At 43.2% G+C, this 18547-nt stretch overlaps 1 protein-coding gene across 1 annotated transcript in view; it reads right to left on the bottom strand.

The window, feature by feature from the left end:
• LOC130373210 (nuclear body protein SP140-like) overlaps nt 1–16338 on the bottom strand; it is a 49073-nt gene extending 32735 nt beyond the window's left edge. The window contains exons 1-2 of the mRNA XM_056579559.1: nt 15950–16338; nt 10451–10619 (exon numbers count right to left, since the gene is read on the bottom strand). Coding sequence (XP_056435534.1) covers nt 10451–10619; nt 15950–16093 — 313 coding nt within the window. The 5' untranslated portion in view covers nt 16094–16338. The remainder of the gene's footprint in view (nt 1–10450; nt 10620–15949) is intronic.
• Between the last annotated feature and the right edge of the window lie 2209 nt (nt 16339–18547).

The raw sequence follows: 18547 nt of genomic DNA, 5'->3' as shown, positions 1-18547 counted from the left end.
AGTTTCGTTTTGTGTTGCCAGATTGGGCATACGTCCCGTTTTTCCAGCCTATCGTGATTAATAGTAGCCAAATCGGGCTGAAAAATGTGCCCAATCTGGCAACACGGACGGCTTATCTTTACAGCCAAGATGATTCCGAGGGATGTTTTGTTTTTAGAAGAAAACTATCCACACAGATCGGTTGGGAATGGTCTACGTTCAAAATGAAAGATCATTACAGGCTCTTTAATTTAAGCCATAAAAAACGCTTTGCACTTAAATGCAATTATGTGGCACTTTATTATTTGTATTAAAAATGGATTGTTTTTGTTTTAAATATCCGGAAGAGCAAAGAAATAAAATGATGAAATTATAATTAAGTTGATGTGAGTTGATGTGATTGTAAGAGGTTGTGTTAAATGGGCATATGATATCGTCTCATATCGATCGCATGCCCCTGAATCAAATCGTATCGTATCGTATCGCGGCAGACTTTTGATATCGGCAAATATCGTATCGTTGTCCAATGAATCGATATAATATCGTATCGTGATGAAACCAGAGATTTACACCCCTAGTCGGCGGTGTGGCAATATTTCACGCTGGATGCTCCCACCAGCAAGACTGCGACATGCAACGTATGCCGTGAAAAGATTTCCAGGGGTGGCACGAGTGTTGCTAATTTCAACACTAGCAACTTAATAAAACACTTGAAGACGCGTCACGCTAAAGAGCACGACGAATTTAAATCAAAGGGGAAAAGGAAGGATGAGCTGCAGCAGCAAACGCTGGAAACTGCCTTCCAGCGACGAGAAAAATTTCCCAAAGACAGCCCAAAAGCCACAAAGATAACAGACAAAATTGTTGAATTTATTGTCTTGGATGATCAACCCCTGTCCGTCGTCGAAAATGTGGGATTTCGCCGCTTAATGGAGCATTTGGAGCCACGGTACTCTTTGCCTGGTCGTAAATACATCTCAGAAACTGCGCTACCCAAATTATATGAGGCAGTAAGGGAACACATTTCGTGCATGCTGAAAGACGCGCATGCAATTAGCTTCACCACTGACATTTGGAGCTCCGACGTGTGCCCCATGTCTTTATTGAGTTTAACGTCACACTGGGTGGACAGAGAGACATCATTTACCCCCCGAAGTGCGGTGCTGCACGCCAACGAGTTCCGAGGGTCACATACTGGCAAATTAATTGCCGAAGCAATTGAGGGGATGCTAGTACAATGGAAAATCCCTAAGTCCAACATTCATGTTGTTTTGCGCGACAATGCTAGCAACATGAAGAAAGCTATGGATTAGATGGATGTACCGAGTTTGGGATGCTTCGCCCACACTCTCCAGCTGGTGGTGCATGAAGGTCTACTGTCACAGAGAAGCGTGAGTGACGCACTGGCGAATGGGAGGAAAATAGTCGGGCATTTTAAACACTCGCCACTGGCTACTACACGCCTAGAGGATCTTCAAAAAGATCTGCAAATGCCCGTCAAACGTCTGCACCAAGACGTAGCAACAAGGTGGAACAGTACTTATTATATGGCAGAGAGTTTACTGGAGCAGAAGCGGTCAATTTCAGCATATGGAGCTGACCACGACCTGCCAGTGACCCTTACTGCTAACCAGTGGGCTTTACTGGAGAAAGCTATCACTGTTCTGGCACCATTTGAAGAACTAACCAGACAGATGAGCTCCTCCACCTCATCTGCAGCTGAAGTCATCCCCTCGGTCACAGTGCTGAAGCGCCTGCTTGCTCGGGAGAACGAGGAGGACACTGGTATAAAAACCATGAAAACCTTCTTGAGGCTGTCCAGAAAAGATTTAAGACCATCGAGAATGAGCCCTTGTATGCAGTTGCCACTCTTTTAGATCCACGATTCAAAGACAGGTATGTCGTCTTAATATTTTTATTAAATGTCTATATTATAAACACGTTTGAAATGGTGTTTTGGCTAACTACATATTGCATTATTATTTATTACTATTGCATTAATATGTTACTATTAAATGCTACTATGGAGGAGGTTGTTTATTTGCTTATTTTACACATTAAGACATTTAATATTTTTCCTATGCTGTTTCAGATACTTCACAGGTGCAGACAGCATCAAGCATGCCAAGGATGCTCTGACACAAGAGGTGGAGAAGATGGAGGCTTTACAGAGCAGCAGGACCACACCTGAGGGAGCAGAGGCAGTGCCAGGCAACCCCCATAAAGCCCCACATATGGAAGCACAGCCAGGCAGCAGCAGCAGAAAGAGCAGCTTCAAAGGCCTGTTTGAGGAAATCCTACAGGAGCATGGCGAGGCACGTGGGGCAAGCAGCACAAGCACACAGGTTCAAATACAAACATATTTGACAGAACAAACGGTCCCGCGCTCAGACAGCCCATACCAGTACTGGGGAGTCAACCTAACTCGGTTTCCCACCCTGGCTGCCACTGCTGCAAAGTTTCTCTGTGCTCCTTGTACCAGTGTTGACAGTGAGAGACTGTTCAGTGTAGCATCCAACATTGTTGATGCAAGAAGGAACAGGTTAGGAGGAGAGAGAGCAGAAATGCTCATCTTCCTGAAGAAGAATCTGCCTTTGCTCTTGAAATTATGAACAATAGTAAATTGCTCAAATGCTACTGCAATGTGTAGCCTACTTGTTAAAGTATTTTTTGTTTACTATGTAGCTGCTGCTCTTTTGATTTGTATTTTTTGAATGTTTACTTTATAGGTTGGTGTTGCACTATAAGTTTTTTTGAAAAAATAGATTTACTTAAGTTGCTGTTGCACTACTGTTTTTTTATACTGTTCTATTTAAATGACTTTTGTATTTAAAGATATTGTGGCTATACTTTATTATTTTTTTAAAATAACTTATTTAAGTTGCTGTTGCACTACTGTTTTTTATACTGTTCTATTTAAAAATAAATGGCTTTAATTTGCCTTATTCATTCATTCATTTACAAAGGGTTTAACCTGACCCAGGCCTTACCACAATGATAATCATATCACAGTCATTTTTGTAACATACTGGTATCGGTACTCGGTATCGGCCGATACCCACAGCATAAGTATCGGAATCGGTATCGGGAGGGAAAAAATGGTATCGGAACATCTCTAACCCAGACGCAGACGGTTTCAGGGAAAACGGCACTTTATTCAAGCCTAAAGGCTAATGCACAGGAATCAGGGAACTCGGGAGACTACTCGGAACTCGGGAGACAACAGGGAACTCGGGAGACAACAGGGAACACGGAACACGCAGGACTAACAACCACAATGACAGCACAAGGAACAAAGGAAAGACGAGGGCTTAAATAACAAACACAACGAGGAACAGCTGAGACACATTAGGGGAGGGAACAGTAATCAACACAGGAGGGAAACACAGGGAAACACACACACCCTGACATAAAGTGGTACTTTATAGCAAAGCGACAAACCTGACTGAATGAAACACATCATTTCAGTCAATAACAGTGGCGGTGGGTCAATAGAGGGCGCTCGCTAACTTTTTGCTGTCTATCAAGCAGAGACAGCTTTTCATTGTCGCAAGAAAATTCGCCCTCGGGTCGCGCCAGTATGCGCCCCAGGCCAATGGTATCGCTTTTCTTTTTTGTTATCACCACATGATTGGACACTTCAGCGAATCAATCAAATAGGCTACCTCCCTCAGCAGCATTCGCGCAACACAACTACATGTAGAGAAGAGATAGATCGCTAACTAGCAGAGAGTTGTAAGCACCTTCCACCCTTTTCAGAGGAGGAATTGGAATCCCCAAGCAATGTTATACTTAAAAGGAGCAAGTAAGTTACATATCAATTTAGCCCACGGCATGCGTCTACTTATGCATTAGCACTTTGTATTTATTGTATTTATTGCATTGTCATTTTATACTGTGTCCTTCCACTGCTGCTGGGCTGTTTTTGCAACAAACAAATTTCTCCTACGGGGGATTAATAAAGTTGTATCCTATCTTATCTTATTTTCATGTAAATACTCAATGTGCTTATTGTTTCACTACATCTTTTACTTAAAAAAGAAAACAGTCCTCAAAAGAAAAAAAAAAACTGGAAGGAGCCTGGGGTTTGAGAAGAGATGGCTCAGGTTACTGACAATATAGCTGGTGAGCTGTTTCTGAGATTCTAACAGTAAGAAAAGCACTGCCAATTAGTTCTCCAATAATTTACAATAATTTACTTGGATATACTCAACGTACTTATCGTTAAATTACTGTCCTTTAACATATTAAAGGACACAAACACGCACACAAGTAATTAGGGATGGGCAACGATCGTCGAATAGCCGGAGTCACGTAGAAAATCGAATAATGAATGTGACTATCGTTATTTACTACACGGCCCTTCTCAATGCTGTTGAACGCTCCTCCGTTCACTTGCATGGGCCTTCACAACTTCCGGTGGTGAATAATTTTTTGATAATTCACCGCAGCTAAGCATATGATAGAGTGGGGAAGTCACGCCCCTTCCAGTAGATGATGAAAAAATTATCATTTAAATCCACAAACAACATATGTGTAATCCAGGGCATATAAAGACTGGGACCAGATAATAATTACTTTCTCTCCATTGAGACCCATTCATATTTTTCGATCTCATAGGTCCCATGGTCTATACCGGAAAGGGCGTGACTTCGCCACTCTATGATGACCGCTCTCAGGGAAAGTTTTTTTTTTTTCTATCGTATTACTCCGGAAGTAGTTCTTTAACTTATCAACCTCAGCGTCCTCAGTTGCTAAGCGATGTCAACGTCTTTGGCAGACTATTTCTCTGCTGATCAACACTACGGGCCCTATCTTGCACCCGGCGCAAGTGACTTAGTCACTGGCGCATGTGTCGTTGCTAGTTTACAACTGGCGCAGAGCGTTCTTTTCCCACCACCACCACTCGCCGGTAAATTAGGGAATGATCTTGCGCCCCAAGGGGCGGTTCGGCGAAAGGAGGAGGGGTGTTCTGGCGCAAACGGTATTTTGCAGTTTCTGAATACAATTGCACCACAGACCAGGAAATACCTGGTTTAAAGTCAGTGGCGCGTTGATCAGATGCTATTTTAAGGGCTATTTCTTTGCGTGTGCGTCTGAAGATGTCGTGTGCAAGGTTTGGTGTCAATTGGACAAGAAATGCGGGAGGAGTAGCGAAAAGGCAGTTTAGCGGTTTTCGCGAATTTGCGAAAAAATTCATGGACTCAAATGGGCGTGGCCTATGCCAAAAGATGCAGTAGACTCCAGTGAATCTGTGCGTTTAACGTTTTTGACTGCGGGAGGTTTGGTGTGGGAGTTATAGCCCCAAACGCGTTTTCCTTGGTATAGCGCCACCTAGGGACCGGCAGGTCTGGATTTTGTTGTCTGCTTAGTCCGAACAGATCTGGATCTAGTCATGCAATTGGCGTGTGTGCACCATTTACGGTTTGGGCTGTGGTACCACTTTTGGGGGGGTAAGAATTAAAAACACTACTAAAACAATAGGGATCCAACCTGTTGGCTTGGACCCAAAATATTACCACACAAGGAAAATCATTGTGGTGTCCATAAAGATAAAATAAATAGGCATAAATCTAGCGTACATGTAACCCAGGGTTACATGACACCGTTTCATTTAATTCGATTTAAATCACAACCCCTTTTAAAAGTTTGTTACTAACCAGTAAGAAATACATGGCTTGTGTATTGTCGTTCTAAATAGTGCCACAGAATGAGATAACGATATATATTGGGAAAATATTGCAAATGAATGCATTTAAATTATTGAATCTAAATAGTATGGTGTGATTTGTTAAACCACCTGTAACTCAACAAAGTCGCATGGCAACTGGTTTGGCTTAGTTACGCCCCGTGCCCACTACATGCGTCCGTTGCGTTATCCCCATTGACTTTAATGGGGACGGACGCGCAATGCATTGTGGATCCGTACGTTCCTTCGGCTCAGTCAAGAAGTTGAAAAATGTTCAACTTTTTGGCAGCGACGGATCCGTCATCCAATCAGATCGCTGTACGGTTGCTGATTGACACCCCGCCCTCATGAGTAAAATCCTCAGTTTGTCGATGCTCATGCTAATGATCATGTGTTTTTCCCCGCGTGTGATTTGTTGACCATTATGTTAATTTTGATGTGCCGGTCCCCGGACGTGATTGGCTGCTGCATCGGAGGGCCGAGGATCCGGGAGGATAAAGCACGGGCGAGCTCAACATCCACGGCAGCTGGCCTTGGATATGAAGCTTGCCATATTGGGTCTTCGAATGGTTATTTGTTGGTTGATCGAGGTTCTTGTTAATTGCTACACGGGAACTTATCCCATGCACTGGGCTAAATAAACAAATAAACAACTTCCAGTTAACCAAAGACATCTGGTTTTATGTTGCCACCCCTTCCCCTAGCGGGGGACGTAACAATCACGTATGCAAATTTAAGCACTGTGACGCGACTCGGGTTCTGACGATACTTCATGGAAAGCGGGTCATCTTGCATCGCAACAAGCAGGAAGTAGCGGGAAGAACCCGATTTGATTGGCTGACGGATGCATCTGCAAAGACTACTCCCCCATCAGTCAGCCACGCCTTCCCACATCAGTCAACGGACGCATGTAGTGGGCACGGGGCGTTTGCCAATCAGAAATTAGACCCGCCTCTTTTTAGCGTCAGCAGATAGCAGTTACGCAGATTCGTCCTTTTCGGGACGAGCCACAGATGAGATTCGACGATAGATTACCGTTTATTAATAGTAACCTAAAGAACAGAGATTCCCCCGCCACTAAAAGTCCCGAAAAGCCTGTGCAGTAAATCGAAACCCTTGGCCGGGTTTTTTGTGTGGATCGGAAAAAGATATTGAACCCTGGAACGTCTGTATCCTGCTCGCCCTACCTATGGTCCCGCAGCGGTGTGCAGACTGGCGAGCTACCCCATCAGAGCGATCCTATTGGACCACGAACAATAAGGCAAATTCTAATCGTTTCTGCAGCAGTGTAGGGACAAGAGACTGAATTATTTAGATATTGTAAATAGGCTGATCTAATATTTTTACTGTGTTTTATGAGTGTAATTGAAATGTGTTATTTAGGGATGTTTTAAGTATTCAGAGGTATTTTGAAACCTGGTTAAGTTTTATTTGAAAGGGTTGAATCTTTTGGTGACCTAAAATAAGAGTGTAAATAAGAAAGGTATTTGTGATCATTTTAATTTTTTTCCACATTTTATTTTAAATCAATTTAGGTATAATTGTTTCCGTTTATCATTTTTCCTACTTAAATAAATAAAACCAAAAGGTAAGAGAGAAAAAAAACAGCTTTGAAAATTCTCTTATCTTTGAAATATATATCTATTGTTTCAGTGTGTCATTTCTGGTGCAGACAGTTACCATATCTCTCCTTAACGAACCTTAGAATCTTCGGGTAGTCTAGCCCATACATTGATTATTGATTGTAAACTAGTAACAGTGTTCAGTAAAAGACACCAGGTACCGGTTACATACACATTTACCCAAATTATTCACGCGAATTGTAGCAGGCGTAATGACGGATCAAATTAACCTGGTTGACCAATAGTGGCAAGAGACACATGCATATAAGGACAACTGTCATGGTGGGTTGTCCGTCAAGAATCAGGAACCACAATTCTGAAGACTGCGAAATAAATTCAGAAGACTGCGAAATCACCTTCTGTAAGTCCATTTAAAACCTAACTCTGCAACTTACCAGTTAAGTTGAGGTTGCTCATAATTTTTCTATTGCACAGTGGAATGGAATACGTCTTGGGATAGAGGATCAGAGGCAGGGGGGAGAGGGTCTACCGGCCCAGACACACCTATCTCTCCCTGAGTGAGGAGGAATGCAGGCGTAAGCTACGCCTGACCCGACAGGCTGTCACAGATATCTGCCATCTCCTGGCAGATGAGCTGAGTAACCCCTGACTGCAGCCCGCAGATCGAGGAGGAGCTAAATGTGGGCGGGGTTAAACGTTTAACCCCGCCCACATTTAAGGAAAATTCCGCGCAGCATCATGGACTCAGACGGAAATACGTTCTCCCGCTTTCTGCAGAACTCAAGTGCCCCTGACTTCAGCCCGCAGATCGAAGAGGAGCTAAATCTGGGTGGGTCTAAACGTTTAACCCATGGTTTTACCCTCTCGGGCGCCATCTGGTGGCGGAGATCCGGCAGCACATTCTCAAACATCAATACAGCACAGCACACAGCACGATGACTTACTGTTCGTGTATAATGTACACGAACAGAGAGCGGCAACTTACCTCTAGGCAGAAAAGCGCGCAGTATCATGGACTCAGACGGAAATACGTTCTCCCGCTTTCTGCAGAAAGCGGGAGAACGTATTTCCGTCTGAGTCCATGATGCTGCGCGGAATTTTCCTTAAATGTGGGCGGGGTTAAACGTTTAACCCCGCCCACATTTAGCTCCTCCTCGATCTGCGGGCTGCAGTCAGGGGCACTTGGATGAGCTGGGGTCTGATGCACGCTGTCCCTATGCCCTCCCCGTTGCAGTGAAAGTTACAGCGGCACTGCATTTCTATGCATCTGGGTCGTTCCAGCATCCCCTTAGTTCTATTGGACGCATTTCACAATCGGCAATAAGTTCGGCTATACATGCAGTTACGTCAGGTCTAGTCCGACACAGGCCTCGACATTAACGGTTGCCCGCTTGCCCGGGGCAACCAAAAGTCATATTTGGGCAAGTTGAGATTGATTTCTGTTTGCCCGAACGGGCAAGTGGATTTTGGGTGGATGTTAATATAAAGGCTATTTATTCAAATGTTTTTAGAAACTGCAGAAGTATTTGCAATTGATCAGCGCACCGTCTTCTCTTCTCTCGGAAAGCGAGTTCAGACACGCATCGCTTCAGTGCGATCAATATAGCCCCGCCTTCTGACGGCAAGATTTGGGCCAAATTTTGCAACTAAACATGGTATTTTCAATCAATGAATAAGAGAAGGTTTCTTAGGAAATAGGTCAATCAGAAAACATATTCTTCAGCGCAATCTAGTGGCCATATTATTTGCGAGTGTTTTTTATTTGTGACTCTGAGGCTCGCTGAAATTGCTACGGAAAAGCAAACAACCAGGTCTACAGGAGAATCAAACTGCATTCCCCCTGGCTGCAGTAATGAATTATATAGGGCCAAGGCAGCTGGGGTAATCATAGATTTCCACTGGTTACCTTTGAATAGGAAACCAGCCCCTGTCATGTCAATCTCCACAAGCTAGCACTCCGACCATTAAGTGTACAAACTATTACTCAGACGATATCACAGATCTGTTTCCAAGCTGCGCCGATTGCTGATGCAGAGGGAGTTACACTCAAAGAAGTAGTTTCATAGTAAGATGTATCTGTGCAATATCCATCAACATCCACGAGAAAGTAAACCTCCAACATCCACCTAATGTAAACGTGCCACTGCTCATCCGCGGGTGTATCTCCCAAAGTGCATCTAACATGTCTTTCAGGCCCCGTCCACACGGTAGGGCGATTTTTTCACAAAAAAACTGATTTCCGATTTAAATCGATTAACATAAAAAGGCATTATGGCAAGCCCTGCCATTGTAAACAGTGTAACCTGTAACATAACATAAAATGTAAAATATATAAAATATAAATAAAATATTTCTGTAAACATAAAATATTACTAATGATAAGAGGCAGTTCTGATAAAGTGCCCACATAACATTCAAACTTTCAACATGTTGTTACGTCTGGGGGTTATGTATGCTGTATGTTTGCAGGCATGTCTTGTTTGGTTCTGTTTTGTGGTGTTTTTGTCTCCCTCCTGTCACTTTTCGCAGATCTACCCCTGAGTTCATCAATCGCCCCACCTGTTCCTGATCAGCAATCAAGCTTCCCCTCACCTGATATATAGTCCCCTTTGTGTTCAGTTCAGGGGCGACCGTTTTTGGGGAGCAAGTGAGGACAGGAGGATACCCTGGGGTCTACATCTTGCATCACGTAGGTTTACCCGTTGTTACAAACCCTAGATTAGAGTGTGCACCACCCACTGTATTTTTGGGTGCCTAGCACCTGTCAAGGGGGGGGGGGGTTGGGTTATTATTTCCTTTTGTTTACTTTGGTGCCACTGTTAGTCCTCCTTGACCCCCGGGTTGCTTGTTTTCTTTTGTAAATAAATATTATTGTGTGATACCTGGTTTCGCGGTTTTGTGCCACTGCACCCTCATCCTACGTCTGTTGCCTTATGTTGCGCCCTTCAAATGAGTCACTACCAGGGGGCGTAATATATACAGTGTTTTGCAAACGGTAATTACCTTAAAAAAGGGAATAGTAACGGGAGAAGAAAGAGAAAAACACACGCAGCTCTTTCCTTCACTCGTCTGTATTGAATGAGGAAGAGGAGCGCGATGGACCGCCGTGTGTGACATCTATTGGTGCGTACGCGGACCGGGCACAATCACACCCCCCCCCCCCATCCACAGCAGGGTTCTGACCATCGAAGAGACTTACGAAGAGAGTCTTGTAGCCGCTTCAGAGTGGGGCACTGGGTCATGATGAATTCCTTGAAGACGCAGATCCAGAACAACCTGATTTTCCGGGGTCGCTCTGTCTCGATCCAGTTCAGAAGTTCATATACGTTGTCCTGCATTACTTCCTTTCTCTTTATACGGATCATCTCCTGGAGATGGGAGGAAGAAAAGTTTTTCATTAACATCGATGGGTATGAAATTGAGGTAACAGATTTTCGTGGACGTTTGAGATGTTATATTCATATAAAATAAAATAGAGGAAGCACTAAAATAACATAAAAAGTGGTGTGTCCTATTCTCAGAGTTTAGTTCTACAATTGGATACTGGTTTGGAGTTACTGGGTCACATGGCATGGAAGCTATTGAAATAAATATGATAATTCCTGCATATTAATATTCATATAAAATAGAGGAAGCACTAAAATAACATAAAAAGTGGTGTTTCCTATTCTCAGGGTTTAGTTCTACAATTGGATACTGGTTTGGAGTCACTGGGTCACATGGCATGGAAGCTATTGAAAGAAATATGATAATTCCTGCATATTCATATTCATATAAAATAGAGATGAAGCACTAAAATAACATAAAAAGTGGTGTGTCCTATTCTCAGGGTTTAGTTCTACAATTGGATACTGGTTTGGAGTCACTGGGTCACATGGTATGGAAGCTATTGAAAGAAATATGATAATTCCTGCATATTAATATTCATATAAAATAGAGATGAAGCACTAAAATAACATAAAAAGTGGTGTGTCCTATTCTCAGGGTTTAGTTCTACAATTGGATACTGGTTTGGAGTCACTGGGTCACATGGCATGGAAGCTATTGAAAAAACTGAAGTATTTTGTATTGATATATTTACGTAATTTATTGACGGTCCCTGAATCAGTTTCCAGCGATTCGCCGCGAGGCTCTGCGCGGTGTGCTAACCGTTCTCCTGCAGCTATTGCCGGGCAAATCTCCGTGAAGTCGCGGCTGGAACTGGACTGAATATCCGTCGAATATCAAACCTAAAACTAACTTCACCGCGGTGGGTTGTGGACTAAATAAATATATATGTCATGAAGATTGATTTGAGGCAAGCATACTAATGGACAAAAAAATAACTGGGGATAACAAATAAGGATCGGAGCCTAAAATCGATAATATCTCTTCTCTGTCTCTCTCTAACATTCAGATGAGTGGTGTATTGGCAAGATCGGTCGTGCAAATGGCGGCGTTCCAGAAAACGTGACGTAGATTAACCGGATGAATATGGAGCAGAACATAGTGGGTCATATGTCAACGTTTTTTGTATGCATTTTATTCATTAGTAAGCTACATGGATATGCAATCTTTCAGAACCTTTTATTACCAATAAAAGAGCGCATCTTCATTGTTTGATTTTGGTCGTAGGTGTTGTTGTTGATGCTGAGTTGCCACTGAAATCAGTGGGTCAGTGGGTGGGATCGGTCGTCAAGATGGCGGTGCAAAGCTACAGTGACGTCACGTGAACCAAACGAATAGTTACGTATTGTAACTCTAGATTCTATGAGTATAGGCGCAGCCTTTTAAGTGTCGGCCTCGTTGTCCTTTAAATAGCTGAAGAAAAGCTTTTTATTGGGAGCAGAACGTCCGCCTGCGCTCGCCTATATATGCAAGCTGCAGACGTCGTTGAGGTCCGCGGACGTAATTGAGGTCCACGCTGTTGCAGGGCGGGGATTTCATTTTTTTGTACGGCCTTAAAGGGACTCTGACCTTTGTTGCATTTGAGAATTACAGCACATTCAAATAATAATAATAATAATACATTTAATTTAGAGGCGCCTTTCAAGACACCCAAGGTCACCTTACATAGCATATAGTCATCATACAGTTTTTAAAAAACAAGACATTGTGGAAAAAATAAATAAATAAATAAATAAATAAATAAACATAAGCAATAAGAAATAAATAAAACAAAAACAAGACAAAACAAAACAAAGGAAAAAAAGAGAGTTTTGAGTTTTGAGTTGTGACTTGAAGGTTGTAATGGTGTCTGACTGTTTTATGTGTGGGGGGAGGGAGTTCCAGAGCCTGGGTGCTGAACAGCTGAATGACCGGGCACCCATTGAAGTGAGTCGTGATGTGGGGATACATAGTAGTCCAGCAGAGGTTGAGCGGAGGGAGCGGGAGGGAGTGTATTCTTGGAGGAGGTCGCCAAATCATCCCGCCTTCCTCCAATGCCCCACCCCCTAAGCGTTATTTTTTAGAGTACTGTAACGACCTCGCCGGTGACATAATGATGTCGAGTCATAAGTAGTTGAAGGTAGTTTTAATGAACCAAAACCAGGTCACTGAAACCCGCAACATTGTAACCAACGGCAGAAAACCGACACAAAACAAACCCCGGTTACCCCGGCAACCCCCAACACGGTCTCACTCGCGTGCAGGCCCCCACCCTCCTGTTCTTCCAAGGCCCTCCCCCAGCTGACCTAATGATTCGCCCCCACGCTGATTGACAAGAAGAACATTACAATACATACACATAGAACAACTGGCATAGCGGACAACGAAATATAATGTAACACATAACACACAAACTATTTAACTGTCCCAGGGTCGCTACAGTACAAAAGTTCTAGACTCCCATGGGTTATGTTTAGACTCCCAGGGGTCATAATATCTACCAGGGGTCTAGTAAACAAGAAGTCCGACGAAGACGCGTCTGAGTCCGAAATGGGTCCCGTAATCGGACTGAGTGGTGCGGTTGGGTGCCAACGTTCTGGAGGTCTTCCTGTAGCTCCAGAGTAGCGGGACAACGTCGCGTCTGAGTCCGAAATGGGTCCCGTAATCGGACTGAGTGGTGCGGTTGGGTGCCAACGGTCTGGAGGTCTTCCAGTAGCTCCAGAGTAGCGGGACAACGTCGCGTCTGAGTCCGAAATGGGTCCCCTAATCGGACTGAGTGGTGCGGTTGGTTGCCAACGGTCTGGAGGTCCTGAGAATCATCCAGGGGAGCGGGACCACTTGGCTTCTGAGGCCGAATCGGGTGCCTTTGTCGGACTGAATGGTGCAGTTGGTGGCCAACAGTCTGGAGGTCTTCCTGAGGCTCCAGAGGAGGGTAACTCTGTGAGTCTGAGTCCGAGATGAGTCCCCTAATCGGACTGAATGGTGCAGTTTCAGTACGCCGTGGACCACTTTGGTCTGCCATCGTCAGTCGCTGCGGTCGCTACTCGCTACTGTCTGCCGTGGAATCAAAACAAACCCTCTAGTTGAGGACGCGCCTTGATGACGCGGGCCCGAATGCGCCACAAGAAGCAGACGGAAAACCTTATATATCCATGCAGCAAACAGACAGGTCTGTCGGCCAATAAGGTCATTCGGTCCGAAGAATTTTATTGGTTGAAGTTTTCACTAAATATTATGAGAGTAAAATAAATGTTTGTTTTTACTCCTGGTGGGTCTGTCTTGCATATTAGAGTGTTATTACCTTATTAATACCAATTTAACCTTATCCAAAAAAAGTGTAAAAATGCAACAAAGGTAAGAGTCCCTTTAAAAGGCTGCGCCTATACTCATAGAATCTTTAGGCTGCGTCCCATTTCTACCCCTTACCCCTCCCCCTTACCCCTCCCCCCTTGGTTTGAAGGGGTAAGGGTGTCCCAATTCTCATTTGGGTTAAGGGGTAGGGCGAAGACAAAAGGCTACGTAGCCCTTGAAACGAAGCTATTCAAGGACCACACTTTAAAGGGAGGGCTTCGAGGAAAATCCGGCCGAAAATGCATTTTACTAGTTGTTATCATTCGGACTCATGCTGTAAAGTTGACTGTATATTCGGCTCGAAGTCATACACGGACAATGCGATCTCTGAGCTCGATATAAAACATGACATAACGGTAAATAACCGTTGAACTATACATACAAGATTTTAGCGCTCTCTAGTGGCCAACCGAAATCGCCAAATAAACAAACAGCAGCGATGGCTCAAGCGAAGGACACGCACAAATGTAAGTATTTTCAGCACTTTAATTACGGCAGACTGGTGTAATAATAATTTTTTCTAGCGGTTTTTAATTGTGAAGTTAGTTTTGAATCACTAGTCAAGTTTGTTTTGATTCACTAGTCAAGTTTGTTTTGAATCACTAGAAGCCGATGCTAATGTGTTCCGCTATCGCTATTTGTTGAGATAGATATCCGATAACCCTTGACATGACATGTTAAGGTTAAAAGTAACATTTGTGTGCAGTGGATATGCTTACTATTACTATTCCTTGGTTGATTATACCGGCGCACTGCTTTGATATCGGTAAAGCTGCCACCTAGGCTACGTCGCTCGCCTGTCAAACTGAAGATTTCCTTTCCACCTTTACCTCAGGGTCACCACAGGAGACCAGACGGCTCATTAATTTCAGGGGGACCAGGGACAATGAGTTCCCTAAAATCGAAAATGATCGCCAGAAAACAGTGGGAGTGAGTCTTACGTTGTTCAATCTTTTCATTCTTGCGTCTGTTTTCTACTTTGGTATTTCTGTGTTGAGCTCAATAGCCCTGAATGTCTGTGTCATTATACCAATTGCCTAATGAATGTATCAACCAAACGAGACCATTGTTTTTGTTGTAATTTAGTATTTTGGTGTGTGTGTGTGTGTGTGTGTGTGTGTGTGTGTGTGTGTGTGTGTGTGTGTAAATTTAATTTGATTTTGTTTTATTTTTTATCATTGTTCATACCTTTTTTTATTGTGAACTCCACCAAATATTGGTTCCTAAGTAAGTTGGTTTTGTTGTTCCCTATGGCATGCCTTTTGTTTCCCTGGGGAGTGGTTTGGCGTTGCACCTGTGTGTCTAGCGTCACAGTGAGCGCTGATGCACCCGCCCAATCACCGGCTCTATAGGGAGTCAACAGACATACGGGCGTCTGGAGGCAGGGGTACCCACCATCACCTAAAAGCATGTAACCCGGCGTTGGATACCTGGCAGTCAAATAAAAAGAACTGTTTTTCATTACCCTTGTCCTTTATGTTTCTTGGACGGAATGTAACTGATAATTTCGTTGCTCTGTAACATGTGCAATGACAACAAATAAAATCCTATCCTATCCTATCCTATGGCAATGTTTTGATATGTTGAGGGGAGTGTCTTATGTCTGCATTTATTTGAAAGAGCATATGCACAGAAAAGCAGACGGACGGAGTTACAATGGAGATCCTGCGAGTTTTTAAAGCCATGTGACGCGTCACATCACATAGGGAAGTTAACGCCAGCATTTCTGACGGTTTTTTCCACTAATTCATTATGTTATGTGAGGCAACGCAACGTATGCTTGATCTGAAACATGCCTACTCGTGGCCTCTGTTGACATAGCAGTCAGCTGTCCGCAGTCAGCGACGATGAAGCCACGTAATGGAGGGGCGTCCCATTTCTTAGGGGAACGTTTTACCCCACTGTATTGAGGGGCAAGGGTAAGGGGAAGGGGTAAGGGGGAGGGGTAAGGGCTAGAAATGGGATTGGGCCTTATTCTCACCTGAAATTTCTCCTCAAGAATGAGCTTGTGGTCCCGCAGTTGCTTTAAGAATAATTTTGGCTTATCCATGCAAGACATTTCTGTTTTACTGCGCCTGAAAAACCCTCGAAGTTGGCGGTCGTCAAGTGTATCCAAAGGGTTCATTTTGAATAGTTCCGTCTGCAATTCCGTCTGTAGTTACTGCAGAGTTCTTCAAGGAAAGAGGGGTCGAATCCAAAGGAATAGCTTTAAAGAGACTTTATTTGTATAAAGTATTTTCGGTATGGTAAACTGATGCTCTGTAGTAAAGAGAGATTGAAGATGTGCCTTAGCACGTGCGAGAGTATTCTCCTAGCTGAAAAATAGACCTAACCCTGTGTCTAATCGCTGCCGAGAGAGTTCTGGCTTGCTCTGGCTCCAACCGTCTGTTATGGTATGGATCCACAAGCCCGGAAGTAGTGGGAGGAGCCGGGGTGCTTACCTGTCTGGTGCTGCCCTCTGTGGATGGAGCTGTTATTGCAGCCTTCAGTAAGGTCCTGTTCCCCTTGTGGCTATGTATAGTAATTACGGCTTATATGTTTGGTCCTGCTTCATTTCGGTCTATGTGTGGGTAGCTTAGATTCTTAAAATACGTAACAATCCCTCCTTGGTCATCTTAGATGACCATACAATAATATTTTAAATCATAAACACCATTTACCACACCGAAAACATAGTCAAATTAGGATCAATCATCAACACCATCAACCGTGTGGAAAACTCTTGAATAGAGGAAAAAACCACAATGCGCTCATAATACTGAGACGTCATTCACCTTGTGGGTCTCATTGGGAATACAGGTCATTATTTAACAATACAACAATGAACATAAATCTTGTTATCATACAATCACATGGCCAAACAGCACACAAACAAAACTATTCATAGAAATCCTGAGCTAATACTTTTGGTCATGTGCTACAATATCATACAATTTTCATCATGTGCAAAAGTAAAGTAGAAATTGGTAGTCATAATACAATTTTAAAATTTCAAAATGATTGATAGGCTAGCATGGATTTGGGGGTTCAGGTGATCTTCGTGTATTGGTGCGCAGGTTCATGTGGGTGGTTTTGGGCGATGTTATTATCGTAGCCATTGTTTTGTCTTTTTGTCGCCGTCGGGCCTGTAATTCATGAACCCAAGACTCGTCCCTCCTTGTCAAGGGCTCAACTCAGAGAGGTTACTCCTACATCGTGGGAGCCTCCAAATAGGTCCTTGCTCGGCGGTGGTAGTTTGTAGGCTCCGGGTGTGTCTGCATCTGGTTCTGGAACTTTTGTTTCTATTGCAGAAATACAAACTCATGTACAGCAGTTAGTTGTTCAAAAACATATTTCCATGAATTCTAATTTTAATTGTTTTACAGTATCTACTTTGGTTTAATTTCACACTACATCCCTCCTTGCGCATTGCTTCAGCCATGCGCATTGAATGACAACCAAAGCTAACCACGCCGTAGTGCAACCAAGTTGCTGTAACCAAAAAGATGTAAAAGGGAAATAACAATGTTAAAATTTGCATGTTCAATATCACTTCTGTGTTAACCGTATCTCATAATAACAGTTACCTTCATCATACTATCCGATTGTCCTACACTAACTGTGTATATTGGATGACCTAATCTTCATTTATTCTACCTATTGCTCGCATTTGATGTTGTCCACACTTTGATTCACTCCTATGTACATCGCATACCACATCAAACGTGAATACGCCTTATTAAATCGCCACTTTCTGCATACCACATCAAACGTGAATATGTCTTAGCAAAGTGACTTATTTTATAGCTATACATGTCCCGGACACGTTCATTACTATTTCCAAAACAGTTTTTTTAGCTACGCAGGTCCCAGACCTAACTATACCATTACATGAACAGTATTTATTATTATAATTATCTAGTTTTTTGTTGGTCAACATCAAATCGATACATTAATTAAACCTTCTGACTTACCGACCTACCCGATTTCTCCCCGTGTGAGCCCGCGAATGACAACTCTCCCGGGGCCTCCCCATGAGCCCCACCGTTACCACCTCAGAACACTGCAGGAACGATTAGTCGATTAACGTGTGGCCCGGAGGCTCCCAGGAAGTGCCACAATCCTACGTCTTGACACCTGGTGAACCTTCAGCTAGGTCAATCAAAACCGTCTAAACTAGTTAGAATAAAGAGTCATTCAAACTTACAACAATTATGCACATCTGAGTATTAAATATATGGTGATATTCTACAAACTAAACAAAAACTGAACCTAAAAGAAAAATTCAGAAGTTATCGGTTGAAACAAATGTTATTGTAATTGAACTACAGCAGTTGAGCTAACTCCCGCCTTGTGCACCGGTTAAAATCATGTGCATCATTTATTAATTAAACATATTATTTTAGCAGCTGAACCCCGTGTCTATTTGAACCATCCTGGTTCCCTAATCAATGTGCATGACACAACCCGTGTCTATTGCACTCTTGTTTTGATACACAAAACGCATGTTGAATAGACAGAAGGGCTTAGCAACCTGAAAAACATAATGTCTGAGTGTTAGGCATTTGTTACTGCATATACTGCTATTTCCTGAAGAGAG

The sequence above is a fragment of the Gadus chalcogrammus genome, chromosome 2 (genome assembly GCF_026213295.1).
Source record: "Gadus chalcogrammus isolate NIFS_2021 chromosome 2, NIFS_Gcha_1.0, whole genome shotgun sequence".
Classification (NCBI taxonomy): Eukaryota; Metazoa; Chordata; class Actinopteri; order Gadiformes; family Gadidae; genus Gadus; species Gadus chalcogrammus.
This window is presented reverse-complemented; position numbering and strand designations above follow the sequence as displayed.